Here is a 14,869-nt window from a genome sequence, read left to right on the forward strand (position 1 = left end):
GTTTTATATTTTTAACATTGTTATTTTTTTTATTAAAGATTTGTCTGCGAGCCAGATGCAGCCATCAAAAGAGCCACGTCTGGCCCGCGAGCCATAGGTTCCCGACCCCTGCCATACAGGAACAGATATTCCTGTCTCTCTCCCACTCTCTCCTTAGCTCTCTCTAAAATCAATTAAAAAAATACTAAAAAAAAAAAAAAGATTTTATATGCCCCACTCCCAGGGGCTGTCCCCAACTGAGTGAGGGTCACCTGCAGGCATCAGAGACCTTCAGAGGGTCAACATCAGGCCAGATACCGACACCCTGTGGAGAGAGGAGGGGGAGGCCTGAGCCTCAGGGCAGGGGTCAGATGTCAGGGTCTTCAAGGACAAGTTGGCCCGTTCTGGGTTTCAGTGTCACAGTTCCCAGCGCCACTCTTGTCTTCCTGCTTGTCTCTGCAGCACAGCTTATGCCCCCGAGGCCACCGACTACGACGTGCGGGTGCTGTTGCGCTTCCCCCAGCGTGTGAAGAACCAGGGCTCAGCGGACTTCCTCCCAAACCGGCCACGGCACACCTGGGAATGGCACAGCTGCCACCAGTGAGTGGGGGACCCTGGGCCGAGGACTCATGTCCCAGCCTCCCACTTCCGGTAATGCTCCTGGGGTGCATAGGTGCTGGTAGGAGCCTTGGCAAAAAGGCTGGGAGAGGGGACATGGAGGGCGCTGTCTTGACAAAGGAAAGGTCTAGAATAAAGGGCATTGGTAATACAGGTACCTGTCCAAAAGGGAATGAGGAGTCCTAATGGGCTTTCCTCCTAGGGTGATCTGGCTGGGTGGGGACAAAAGAGATGCTGCCTGTGGGACCCAGATTGGTCACAAGGCTGTGTCACAGCGGGGTCACCTGGGTCCATCTTGGGGAGGAGGGGAAGCCCCAGGATGATGAAGCCTTCTTCTCTCCCCTTCCGTCCTCTGCCCCCAGACATTACCACAGCATGGACGAGTTCAGCCACTATGACCTGCTGGATGCAGCCACGGGCAAGAAGGTCGCCGAGGGCCACAAGGCCAGCTTCTGCCTAGAGGACAGCACCTGCGACTTCGGCAACCTCAAGCGCTATGCATGCACCTCACACACACAGGTTGGGCTAGAGAGGCCGGGCAGGCATGTGGGAGGCGGCGGCAGCCCCAGCCTGGGGGCCAGAGGGGCGGACAGCAGTGCAGCCTGGGCTACACTGAGAGGAGGCCCCTGGCCACTCAGCTCTACTTGCCAGGCATCAGGCCGTTACAGGGCCCCGCGGGCACTTCCCCCTCCGCCAGTTCCCTTCCTGCATCATTCCCAGGTTGTCTGCTCATGGAAGGAAGGAATATTCCAACAGAATCTGGACAGCATGATATTCCATTTGCCTATTTGTCTACCCAGACTCATCTTTGTCTGTCCAGGCATCCCAGAGGAGCCATCTGTCCTCCACCCATTTCTCCTAGGCATGCCTCTTCTTCATTTGCTCCTCTGAGTAGTCAGTTGTGTCTCTCTATCATCTCTGTCCACCGACCCTGTGGGCCTAGGAGAGGACAGACCCTCCCTGAGTGGCTGCCCTCAACCAAGGTCAGGGCAAATCGCAGAGGAAGAAAGGCCTGGCTGCTAGAGTGAAGGGCTCTGTGGAGGACATAGCACCCCTTGCTAACCCTCGTCTCTGTCCCCAGGGCCTGAGCCCAGGCTGCTATGACACATACAACGCGGACATTGACTGTCAGTGGATAGACATAACGGACGTGCAGCCCGGGAACTATATCCTCAAGGTGAGTCTCGCGGTCTGGGCGCCCCCCACCCCACCCCAGCCTGATGCTCACATTGGAGCGCCCACTCCAAGACGTGCCTCAGCGTCCAGGCGTGTCTCCTGCTTCCCAGCAGCAGAGCGGGGGCAGCAGCGTGTTGGGGCATCTTGGAGAGGCCTGCACTTCCCACCTGAAGAGAAGATCTTAGCTTCAGGTGGGACAGTCTCTCTCCATAAAGACACCAAGGTGCCCTGGGGCCAGGTGTGGTGGTGTTAGAAGAGGTAGTGACTGTCTTCTCTAAGTGATAGAGGACTTGGAAAGCCATGTGGTCAATCCCCATGTCTGCAGGTAGGGCAGACCATCAGGGAGAAGACAACACCGTCAGAGAGAGACCTTCAGCTCCGCACGGTGACCCCTGAAAAGTCAGGAGCTCCTGTGAACAAAAGTCCCTTCCAGCCTGAGCCCCCTCCAATGCACGCTTGCTCCAATACCCCTTCCCTCGGGGAGGGGGACACGTAGAAAAGCGCATTAAGGACACTACCCACTATGGAATGTCCCTGCTCAGGCTGTGCAGAGGCCCAGTTGTCATGACCTCACCTGGGGAGGCCAGTCTCAGCCTCCTCCACACAGGCACAAAAAGCGGTCCAGGGTCATTGTGCCAGGTGCCCCGAAAGGAGGAGCAGTGAAGACAGGCTTGGAAGTCAGCCTTGACTACGTGAAGATGGCTCTTGGGGTGGCTGCATGCAGGACACAGCCATCCGTCCTGACCGCCTCTTAGCAGGCTTCGTGGGCCTCTCTCCACCTCACCTAAGAGTCAGGGTCATTGTCAAGGACATTGAGTTCTTCCGTCCTTCACCCACTCACCAAAACTATGCAAAGGCCCCTCTGAATTCTGGGCACTGGGGCTCAGGCTGCAGTGCTGGGGATTGAAGCCATATAAGCAGTATGTGGGTTACAAGTAACATCCTTCCATTTGATCTTAAGTGTTCTGCTTTAGTTGCTGGGTCTGGCCTACCCCAGTGAAACTGCCTCCCGACCAATAATCCAACATTTGAAAGGCTTCCTTGTGTCTGGACAGCTGTCCTTCAGAAACAAAAGGACAGATTATGCTGGGCCATCCCCTTAGTGAGTGTCAGGCACCTTGGGCTCCTGAGCAGGCTATGCCACCTGTCATCAGACAAGCCTTCAGTGGGTCATACAGACGGGCTTCTGTGGTGAAGGAATGTGAGCCTCAGAGTCAGAAGCCAGGCATGGGATACCTGCTTGGCCCTCGCTCCTTTCTGTGCTTCCCAGGGGGAACCCAACCCCTCTGACCTCAGTGCCCCTAACTGAGCTGTGGGGCCCTCCTGGCCCTGGGTTCTGGCTGTGAGCAAGCTTCCTGTCTTCTGACAAAGGGGGATCTAATGTGTTCTTCAACTGTAACTGTCCTGTCTCTCCTCCCTCTATCGATTTGCATCTCCCCGTGTCTCTCCATCAGTCACCTCTGTCTCCATGTCTCTTTGTCTCATGTGGTCTTTCTGTACCTCCCTGTCTCCCTCTCTCTGTCTCCTCCATGTCTGTCTGTCTGTCTCTCTGTCCCCTGGTGATGAAGTGAAGCTCAGTCCCCCAACCAGACCCCGTTATCTTCTGTCCCCTGTGCAGGTGCACGTGAACCCTAAGTACATCGTTCTGGAGTCCGACTTCACTAACAATGTGGTGAGGTGCAACATCCACTATACAGGTCGCTACGTTTCTACAACAAACTGCAAAATTGTCCAGTAAGTGCTCACCTGCCCTCCTCACCCAGCCCCAGCCGCTTTCCTGTCTGGGGAGCAGGCTGGCCACATACAATACACATGATACTTACACTTGGGGTCACCTCAACTGCCCAGTACGGTTGCAGTTGGGCCCAGCCCACGGACTGTGCGAGCCTCAGGCTGAGTGCTTGTGGTGGGGCTCAGGCTGCAGTGCTGGTCTGGGCTGCGGCTCCCGAAAATGTCTCTAGAGGGAGCTGGCAGGATACGGCACTATTGGGTGGAAGTGCCCAGAACCTGTAATCCTAGTCCTGTGACTCCCTGGCTCTGTGGCACTCAACAGTTCGCTTTATGTCTCTGAGTTCCTTTTCTCAATGGGGACATACAAAATAGGCATCTTTTTTTTTGTTTGTTTTTGTATTTTTCTGAAGCTGGAAACGGGGAGAGATAGTCAGACAGACTCCCGCATGCGTCCGACCGAAATCCACCCGGTACGCCCACCAGGGGCGAGGCTCTGCCCCTCCGGGGCGACGCTCTGCTGAGACCAGAGCCACTCTAGCGCCTGGGGCAGAGGCCAAGGAAGCCATCCCCAGTGCCCAGGCCATATTTGCTCCAATGGAGCCTTGGCTGTGGGAGGGGAAGAGAGAGACAGAGAGGAAGGAGGGGTGGGGGTGGAGAAGCAAATGGGCGCTTCTCCTATGTGCCCTGGCCGGGAATCGAACCCGGGTCCCCCCCGCACGCCAGGCTGATGCTCTACCGCTGAGCCAACCGGCCAGGGCCAAAATAGTCATCTTTTACATAGCACATGGCCTTGTGAAGAGGGTTTGAAAGGCCTGTGCATGGTCAAACATGAATGGTGCACTCGACAAATGGTGTCTGTGACCACTGGTGTACCTTATCAAGTAGAATGAATTCAACAGCCCCAGATTAGAGGTGATTCAGGTTGGAATGAACTGTCACCCATCCCTGGGCCCCACTGTTGAATTGATAAACTCTGGGCCTAGGACTTTGGCACACAACTTCTGGGCAGTGTCCTCAGCTGCTGCAGCCCCAGGTTGATTGTCCTTGGTCTCTCTCCTGCTTCCCCACATGAAGTACTTTGCAGAGGAGATCCTTGCTTACAAGTTCATAAAGAAACTGCACCCTACTCCAAGTGGATTTAAAATGTCTGTTCAGATCAAAGCAACTCTCTTCCAAGGCCCAGGGAGGCCTCTCTACCCAAAGTGTATGCTTATTAATGCTTGACAGGTAAGAGAGGTGGAACCTGTAACCAGGGTCAGGGCTTGGCGTGTGACAAGGTCGGGGTTCAGTGTGAGCGGGACTGGGGTTTGGCGTGAGCTGGCCAGGGCTCATTTAGAGAAAGCTCTTTCATCCTTGGCTGCTACCACTGACCTAACTGTTCACAGACCTCCTCCACACACACGCGTAGTCACACCATGTATATGAAAAACGAGACTAGCAGCCTCTGGCGCTGTGCAGAGATCAGGTTTCTCATAAGCAGCATTAGATCAGAATTACTCAGGGCACGAAGTGTGTTGGGAACGACTGAGTCCTGCCCCATCCCTGGCAGAAGGCTCTTTTGCAGACCTGGGTTTCCAGCACTTTCTCACCCCTCCGTGTCTCCTTCACTCAGATTCAGGGACCAGTCAAATGGCAGAGGTTTTTCGGGAGGCAATTATATAAAAGGAGAAGGAAGGAAAGAAGAAAGGAAGGAGGGAGGGAGGGTGGGCGGGCGAGTGTGCAGTGGGACAGGGAGCCTACACCCCCATTTTGTCCTGCCTGCTGCTGGGGAAATTGGGTTCAACCAGTCTCCCCTTCCCAGGGAGCACCATTGGAACTGCCCCTCGACAGGGCAGATGAAGAAATAGCCCCCACTCCCACCCCTGCTCCCCCGGGGAGCTGTGGATCCTTCCTTCGGAGTCCTTGACGTAAGTGCTTGGGAAGGCTCAGGTCTTATTACAGCATCTCTGGGACCCTGACCGCAGTCAGGCGGCTGGCCCAGTGCACAGGAAGCTGGAAGGAGCCTTCACAACCAGGCCACAGGACTGACGCCTGTGGGTTTCAATCTTGTTTTTGAAAAGGAAAAAGAGGCTTAAAAAATATACTAAGTTAGAAAGTATTTCCAAACAGTAGCAGCTCTGCCTAGGAGACCCTCAGGGGCAGGGGGTGGGGGTGCTGAGACTATGCCCTGGGTGGGGGTTCGTCAGCCTCCTCTTCTTGGGCCTGGACTGAGGGGCCCCTATCCCCCAGCCAGATTTCTGTGCCTGCCCTCCCACGTGGGGTCTGGGCTGGGGTGCAGGGAGTGGGGTCCTTGTGGAGAGCAACAGGGGAAGCCCTACCCAGAAGCCTATCTCTCTTTCTCTCCTTAGATCCTGATCTTGGAGAAGTTGGACAGACAGCCAAACTCGCCGCTTCCCAAGGCAGGTCCCACTTCCCAAGCAGCCTCCCACCAGGACAAACCTGGTCCGAGGGGTGCCACCCCCCACCCACAGGCAGGGGCAGCAGGACACAGGGGCATCCCTCCCTGCCGGCCTCAGGGAGCGAACCTGGACCGAAACCACAGGGATTCCAGATGCCAGCCCCGATTTCATACTTAAGTTTTCTCTACCACATTATTTTGTCGGTTGTTGGTTTTTTATTTTTTATATTTTGACCATACCACAGAGCAAGATTGCCCAGACGTGGGCTGAATAAAACAAAGTTTTTCTAACTCTGTGGTTCTGCATGTGGCCTCTCCGCTGAGCTGGGCTGGCCAGGGCTCAGCTGGGCTCAGGGGACAACCTGGGGCTTCCTCCTTCTCCTGGCGGAACTTGGAAAGAGCAGCCACTACCCCTTCAGGACTACAGCTTGACCAGAAGGGCGACAAGTCCACGGTGGAAATCTGAGGGATTTTTCCCCAAGGCCACGTCCTGGGTGTGGGAAGAGGATGCCCCTCCCCTGGGGGGGAGGTCCCAGTTCAGTCTCTCACCCCTGCAGCCTCACTCCCCCACCCTCCTCTCTCTCACATGCAGCCACGTATTCACACACGGAGCACCTGTGAGTGCTAGGCTGCGCTGGGGCTGAGCACGCACAGCAGTCAGACGTGGTTCCTGCTGTCATCTCACGGGACAGAATCATGTGTGCGCCACACCGAGTGAGACAACCGCTGGGGGAACGGTGGCGCCCTCATGTGGAGGCGGCCTCTTCCCTGGAAGTGGAGGACCAGGGGCATTCCTGGCAGGGGCTGGTGGGGCTGGGAGTCAGAGGTGGAGGGAGGCTCTTGGCTGCTGCAGCCCTCCCTCTCCCCGGGGTACTGGATGCTGGATCACAGCAGGAAGAAGCAAAGTGTGTATCTCCTCTCTTCCTCCCCCTCCCACGAGCCCTCAGGATACCTCTGCACCCACCTGCCCCCTGCCAGCTCCCTGCCTTCCTGGGGGAGTAACAATCATGAAAAGGGGCAAGAAACAGTCAACAAACAGCACTGGGTCCCCAGGGCTAATTTTCACGCTCACTGGCTGTGTGACCTTGGGCAGGGCAGGTGACACCTCAGGGCTTCGGTTTCCCCAGCATCTCCTGCCCACATGCTGCAATGGCTGGCAGTGAGCTCCTACTACAGGGACAGCCCTGGGTGAGCTGCAGGGGCTGCACCAATGTCTCCAGATTCCTGTGGACACCTCCCCCCACCTGCACTCGAGTCCACAGAAAGGAGACCCTTTCATTCAATTCATGCCTCAGGGTCCCTGGCAGCAACTAGGTCTTTTAAGAGGGTGGAGAGGGAGGGTTTCCTGGGGCCATGCTGTGCTTCCAGAGGGCCCTGGGCCCAGCCTCCTGAGTCCTTGGCCACTCCCAGCCAGGCAGCAGGATGAAGTGCAGGGGCCATTGCCACAACCCCTCCACCTTCCCTTGTTGGGACTTGCTAGGGTTCAGCTGTTTCCTGGCACCAGTAGGGTGCTTCAGCCCTGCCATTCTCCATCCAGGGCTGGCCAGAGGCCTGGAGAAAGTGGGCACAAGCCTGTCATCTGAGGCCATTGTCCTGTGGCTCCCCTCACCCCTGTGTGCCTCAGAGATGCTGTCTTGATTTAAACACCCCCAAGTGTGAGCAAGTTGGGCTCAGACAAGGTCACCATACTCCAGACTGTTAGAGGATCTTCGAGGTGGGATCCAAGGTCTTCAACTCCCAGGTCAGAGAGGAAGCCCAGAATGGCAGCCTGTGTGAGGCCACAAGCTCAGCAGATGCCTGAGGGGTGGCCTGCCTGGCGTTGGACAGCCTGGAGGGCCGGGAGGGAGATGAGGAGGGGGAGGAGCAACACAACCTTCTCCAGTTACATGGAGAAGGGCTATTTCTTGAAAGGGGACTTCTAAGAGACTTGGCTGGTTGGCGAGGGCCTTGGCACCAACCAGGGTCTCTCTTGGTCCCTGGCCATGCCCAGGCATCCACCTGAGCTTGGCACTCAGCACCTCACAGGGCTTCCCAGGAAAAGAAGGGAGGCATGGCAGGCAAGTCCTCTCTACTCCTGGCCCAGCACCTCCACCTGGGGCTCACAACCCCCCAGCCCCTCTGCATACTGATGTGCTGGAACCGCCTGAGCTGCACAGGGCCTCACTGTCACCTGCTCAGAGCCCCTCGTCCTTACCACCTCCCAGACACTGCTGTTAGAGGGGAGACAGCCTTCCTCTCTGTTAAGTACTAATAGTTGCAGTGGGTGTAGCCGTAAAGCAGTAGGGACAAAGAGAGGCTGTAGGAGAGGCTGGGGGCCTGACTGGGGTCCTAACTCTGTCCTCCATGGGCCACATTGTGCCTTGAGGGGTGAGGCTCCTTGAGCTCCTGTGCTGCTCAGGCAGAGAAGATGGGGAGGTGGCAGGTGGGGGACTAGCCTGCTGGATGCAGAATCGGGCAGCCAGTGGAGAGACTACAGCCTGGAATGGGCTGGGCACTACTGCCGACCAAGGCAGAAGTGGGGGGCATTAGACACCAGCCAGAATAGACCTTCAGAAAGGCTTCCCAGTAGAAGGAGGGTGCTGGGAGGTGTGTGTGGCTGGGCGGGTGGGGACTCGAGTGAAAACCAGTTTTAGGGGCAGCTGGGACCCAGACCCCACTGCTGTCCCATCCACAGACGGCCTTCTCCCCGCCACCCGCCGCCACCTCAGCCTCTGACGCTCATAGCTGCCAGCAACCCAGAGCAGCAGGCCCTCAATGTAGGACCCAGGCTGAAATATTTCTCCTTCCCTCATTGCCTGCTTGTTTTGTGAAGCCACTCAGGCCTGTGTCATGGTATTGCAGGAATCAAAAGAGGACAAAAATGCCCAGACAACTTGCTGAAGGAAGTAGGATTTATTACAGCCGGTGGAGCACGTGAGATTTATAACTCCAAAACACGGGCCCCCCGAAGTTGACTTTCTTACAGGTTATATACCTTTACAGTATCTAAGCAATGGGCGAGTGATTTCTTTGTTTAAGGTTTCCCAGGACTCAAGGAGAGGGGAGGGGGAGTTTCAGTGGGGTAAACAGGGGGAAGGGTTTCCAGATCACTGGCTATAATTACATACAGATCCTGCTGTTCTTGTTTTGCAACTATGGGATATAGATAATTTATCACTGGCTGACTTGGTTACCCCAGCTGGCTCCTTTCCCTTGTATTCTTTTCATTTTTTCCTTCTCAGGGAAGAGGGGGCCTACCCATCCTTCCTCATTCCCCACTTTGAGACTTCAGAATTTCTTTTATACTGGAGTCTCACATTCTTCATCTGATCCCAGGGGAAGGCCTGATAGTGGTGGGTAAAGTATACATGGGCCGTGGTTCATTGCTGTACTGTGGCCTCTATCATGTTCCTTATGCTGTTCATCAATAGTGGCAACAAACATGGACCATGGACCTATTAAGCAAATCCCTATGAGTAGTAAGACTGCTCCTATTAGGGTTTTAAACCTACTAAAGGCTGAGAACTATCCCCTAAAAAGGCTACTGGGGTTTCCTTTAATTTTGCTCTGGGCTATTGTTGGTCCTTCTACCCATTTCCCCCATCCTCCTGCTGCTATTTTTATTTCAAGTATTGATAAAGTAGGAGGATCTGTAAGATCATAACAGACATAGGGCTGGTTATCCCCTGGGTCACACACTGAATATTGAGTCTGATTATAGGTGCAGTTCCCTCACACTCATAGAAGCGATAGAAAAACAATGTGGTCAAGGCCTTTTGGCCTTCCTTGATGACATGGATACATAGTTCACAGTCCTCTGCCCTAGTTCCCCTCCCCCCAGAGTCCAATTATAATGAGCTCCATGGTGAGGTTCCTTAGGCTTCTGACGTACATGGACCAGCTAGCTCCCAGTTTGTGGCTGGAGCAGGGCATGTTGTCCTTCTCAGGGTCAACTTACAAGGTCAGTCTCTGCTGTCCACAAAGGTGTCTCTGCTGGGGCCGCAGGCTTAAGCCGGCTGTGGTGAATCTGGGTGGATATGCCTTCTATCTTGGCAGCAGTGGGAGTGATCAGGATCTTGGTGTAGAGTCCCTTCCACATGGGCAGGAGGGGAGCTGGATTCTAATCCTCAACCCACACCTGGTTTTCCAGGGAAAAAGAATGGACAGGAGCTAACAAATTGATCAGAGCCCTATCGAGCACCCACTTGGATAGGATACTGGCCACCTTGCCAGAAGCTCTTAATTGCCTATGTAGTTGTTTCTCCTAATTCTTGGGGAGTCCCTGGCAAGCTATGTAATATTGGGGGAGGCCTATTGTATAATACCTCATAAGGTGAATACCGGTGTTCTTGGAGGGGGTGCACCAAACCTAAGCAATATTAGAGGCAAAGCTTGTACCTGTTTAAGACCTGTTTCCTGACATAATTTGCTAAGCCCTAATTTCAGAGTCCTACTCATGTGTTCCACCTTCCCCCCACCCTGTGAGGTCTGTATGCTGCGTGAAGCTTCCAGGTGGTGTCTAATGCTTGAGCTGTTTCTTGTACTACCTTAGCCACAAAGGCCAGGCTGTTGTCAGAGCCTATCCAAAGTGGAAGTCCAAACCTTGGAATTACTTCTCTGAGCAATGCCCTTAGTACTTCTCTGGCCTTTCCAGTACGGATGGGTTAGGCTTCTACCTATCCTGCCTTCTGGTGTCCTTGGCAGTGGATTATTGCTATCTGTTTGGCTTCTAGGCTGCTTCCAGCAGCTGAAGAATTTCTCCTGGATATCTAAGTTCTTTGCCACCAGCAGTTAAGAGTCCTCTCTCTTTGTAAGTTGCCTCATATACTTGGGGAATGTGAAAGGCAAAACAGAATCTGTATAGATATTCACTCTTCCTTTCACTGAGCTCTAGGGCTCAAGTCGGGACAATCAGTTCTGTGTGCTGAGCAGAAGAGCCTTGGGGTAGAGATCGCATCTCTATAGTATCTGTTAGAGTCACTCCTGCACACACCCCACCCCCTGCCTTTCTCCCTTTGAGTTGATGGAGCTGCTTTCATTTACATACAGCTCCCATTCAGGCTCCCTTAGGGGCTGATCCAGTAAGTCCTGCCCGCTGGAGTACACTGAGTCAAGGTCTTCCAAGCAACTGTGCTGTAGCTTTCCCTCATTCACTGGGAGCAGCGTTGCTGGATTTAAAGTGGTACATACCTCTATTACTAGTCTTGGGTTTTTTATATAATAAGCTCTGGTACTTAGTGAGGCAAGCTTTAGTGAGCCAGTGATGCCCTTTGGCATTCATCAGTCACTACTGTATGTGGCACCCGCACTCTCAGGTCTTGTCCTAAAGTTAGTTTGTCTGCCTCTTGCACCAGCATGGCAGTGGCTGCTAGGGCTCTTAAGCATAGTGGTCAGCCCTTTGCAACTTTGTCTAGTTGCTTGGAGAGGTAGGCTTCCAGTCTAGGCAATGACCCAAAATCCTGGGTTAATATACCTACTGCTGTCTTGCTCCTCTCTGAGACGTACAGCACAAAAGATTTTCCTAGGTTAGAAAGACCTAGCGCTGGGGCAACTTGTAACTCCTTTTTATGAGTCTGAAAGATAGTCCTGTCTGGCCCCCAATCCATGGACTCTTTTTCTCTCCACTTTGTGACTTTATAGAGGGGTTTGGCCAGTACTGCAAAGCTGAGGATCCACAAACGGCAGAATCTACTGCACCCAGGAACTCTCTAACTTGTCTCCTCGTGGTGGGGTTGGAATGTTCTGAATGACCTGTTTCCATTCTACCCCTAGCCTCCTCTCCCCCTGCTGGAGAATGAATCCCAAGTACGTTACTTGCCTTTGGAAGATCTGGGTCTTCTTCTTCTCTAAATGACGTAGAAGCTCATCTATTCCTCAAGCACATCCTTGGAGCGTCTCATGACCTAGCAAAAGGTCATCCACATACTGAAGGAGGACACACCTGATGTCCTGTGCCGGAAACCTCTGGAGGTCCCAAGCGAGGGCCTACCCAAGGATGGTAGGGGAGTTCTTGAAGCCTTATGGGAACCTAGTCCAGGTGTACTGCACCTTAGCCCCTGTAGCCGGGTCCTCCCACTGGAAGGCAAACAGCTCCCGGCTTTCAGGAGCCAGCTTTATACTAAAGAAGGCATCTTTTAAGTCCAAGCAAGTGAACCAGGAGACTTGAGCAGGGAGGAGGCTTAGGAGTGTGTACGGGTTTGGTACTGTTGGGTTCAGAGTAACTTCTGCCTCCTTTACGACCCTCAAATCCTGTACTGGCTGATAATCATTGGTCCCCAGTTTTCTGACAGAAGGCAAGGGAGTATTCTAGGGTGACTGGCACGGCTCCTTGAGCCTTTGTAAATGCACCTGGATTCCTTCCCAGGCCTCCTAGGAATCGGTATTATTTCTGGCTGACAGGCAGTGCCCTAGGCTTTAACTCTATCCACACTGTCACTTGGTTTATTACCAGCCAAGGGGGATTTTCTTCAGCCCAGACTCCAGGGTATTTTTTACTTAGTTTTTGGCTTGGAGGCTTCCCAGGAGGCAGCAAAAATCCTCCAATCCTCCTCTCTGGGAATGATTAGAGTTAGAACAAGCCTAGGCTTAGGCACCGTTGTAACCTCCCAGCCAGGGGAAGAGAGCCTGGGCCTGATTCTGGAGATGCAGTGGAAGTCACCTCAGGTTCGGGCTCGGCCGAGCTTATGCTGGGACCTGATAAATCTGACGATGACGGGCCTGAGTCAGTGCAGTATCTGGGGTGGACAGAGAATCAGGTATGGATGGGTACAGCCTCACTGGCACGAAAGGTGGAGGAGCCAAAATTTCTGCTTCTTCTGGTTCAGTAGGGGTTAAAATTTCTGGCTTTGGCTGCTGCAGTGGCTTGCTGGGTCTGGTGGAAGGCTTCTCTGCCTTAGCTACCAATACTGTAGAAGTCTGACCTCTAAGCTAAGTGTTTATGTAGGGAAACTGGTCGGGGTGGTCTGGATCTCTTGTGGCTACCTGCTACACCTTCTGTACAACAGACTTATCTAAGCTTCCTTCTGATGGCCACCCTGCCCCGGAAGTGGGCTATTCTAATCTATACAAGGTCCTCAATTTCCCTGGGGACACGGTAACCATGTAAACCCCTGAGAACCCTTTCTTAACATTCTTGACCATCATGGCTAAAGGAGTGGGTTTTTCCTGTGAACCTTCCATACCCCCCATGACAGACAACAGTCACCCCACAAGAAGAAATGGGGGAAGGGAGGGGAAACTTGGAAGGGAACCCACTCGCTTCAGACTGTCACCGGCTGCTCCCCTCACGGGAATGGCAGGCCCTCTTGGCTTATGACAGGCTGCTATAAACTGTCAGCACGCTATTCTGCCTCTTAGCCCTATGAGGCACCCTGCAGGACTGCAGTTCGGGACCCAACACACACTTCGGCCCTGTGGGAGAGAGTCGGAATTCCTCCCCGGTGTCCATCTCATTCACGCCACACTCACTCTTTCACACAGTCTCCCACACCTGTGGAGAGTGATGAGTCACCACTCCTGTGGGGACCACTCCCCACACCTGTGAAGAGTGCATAGTCACCTCTTCTAACCTATGGAGGGCAATTAGTGACTCCTCCTCTGGAGGGTGATCAGGCCTCCCTTTTGCCCAGTAGGGCAGGACCTCAGCCAGCTTCCCTTGCCCGGTTTTCCTGACCGTGGCTCTGATGCACCCTCATTTTCCTGATCCTCTGTGTTTGATCATTGCTGGGACCAGTGAATGGGATCCCCCCCCTCCATCCTACAGAGGCGTCCACATAGGAAAATCCCCGGCATATGCTCATGAGGTGCGTCTGCAGGGTGGCTTGGGGGCTCCCCAACAGGTGCCTGAAGTTTGTCAATTGTGGGCATCCTTCCTCTTTGGGTCCTGGCCAATGCACCATATATTGCATGAATCAAAGGAGGACCAAAACGCCCAGACAACTTGCTGAAGGAAGTAGGATTTATTACAGCCGGCGGAGCATGTGGGATTTGTAACTCCAAAACACAGGGCCCCCGAAGTTGACTTTCTTACAGGATATATACCTGTACAGTATCTAAGCAATGGGCATGTGATTCCTTTGCTTAAGGTTTCCCAGGACTCAAGGAGAGGGGAGGGGGAGTTTCAGTGGGGTAAACAGGGGGAGGGGTTTCCAGATCACTGGCCATAGTTACATACAGATCCTGCTGTTCTTGCTTTGTATTGTAACTACGGAATATAGATAATTTATCACTGGCTGACTCGGTTACTCCAGCTGGCTCCTTTCCCTTGTATTTTCATTTCTTTCTTCTCAGGGAAGAGGAGGCCTGCCCCTCATACTTCAGTGGAAGATCTGAGATCTGGCCCAATGTCCTTCCTGACTTTTATTTTATTTTTTTGTGACAGAGACAGAGAGAGTCAGAGAGAGGGACAGATAGGGACAGACAGGAACGGAGAAAGATGAGAAGCATCAATTCTTCATTGTGACACCTTTGGGGTTTCGAAGGAAAAGGTCTTCAGCCTCGGTCCTCTGCATCCCAGTCGGACGCTCTATCCACTGTGCCACTGCCTGGTCAGGCCTTCCTGACTTTTAGGCAAGGAGCTTCTTAATCTATTGGAATGACTTCTACCAAGGGTGGTGGGGTGGTTTGTGAGGATGTTTACAGAGTTCATGAAAACAAAGCCTCTGACCTCTGACCCTAAGAGGGGGCCAAGGGCCCAGCACCCACCCCGCTGCATCAGAGGTCTCCTGCCCAGTCCTGTGGCACCCACACTGGCCCTGCTGATCCTAGAGGGACCAGACCAACATGACAACACTTGCCCCTCTAGCTGGGGTGGGGGACTACTTCTCAGCTCCCACCAGGCATCTCCTCCCCTTTGTGGGCAAGACAAGAGGCCTCTGAGGCAGCTGATCATGCATGGAACCTGCCCCTCGCCCTAGCTGCATCCACGCACATGCCGCAGGCACGGCGTCCTCTGGAAATAGCCACACAGCTCTCCAGAGCCCCCCTAGC

General features: G+C 53.8%; 1 protein-coding gene across 1 annotated transcript in view; it reads left to right on the forward strand.

The window, feature by feature from the left end:
• LOXL1 (lysyl oxidase like 1) overlaps nt 1-6,193 on the forward strand; it is a 33,119-nt gene extending 26,926 nt beyond the window's left edge. Inside the window, exons 3-7 of the mRNA XM_066278118.1 lie at nt 442-579; nt 960-1,116; nt 1,679-1,774; nt 3,392-3,507; nt 5,853-6,193. Coding sequence (XP_066134215.1) covers nt 442-579; nt 960-1,116; nt 1,679-1,774; nt 3,392-3,507; nt 5,853-5,859 — 514 coding nt within the window. The 3' untranslated portion in view covers nt 5,860-6,193. The remainder of the gene's footprint in view (nt 1-441; nt 580-959; nt 1,117-1,678; nt 1,775-3,391; nt 3,508-5,852) is intronic.
• The last annotated feature ends 8,676 nt before the right edge of the window (nt 6,194-14,869 follow it).

Source organism: Saccopteryx bilineata, chromosome 4 (assembly GCF_036850765.1).
Source record: "Saccopteryx bilineata isolate mSacBil1 chromosome 4, mSacBil1_pri_phased_curated, whole genome shotgun sequence".
Lineage (NCBI taxonomy): Eukaryota > Metazoa > Chordata > Mammalia > Chiroptera > Emballonuridae > Saccopteryx > Saccopteryx bilineata.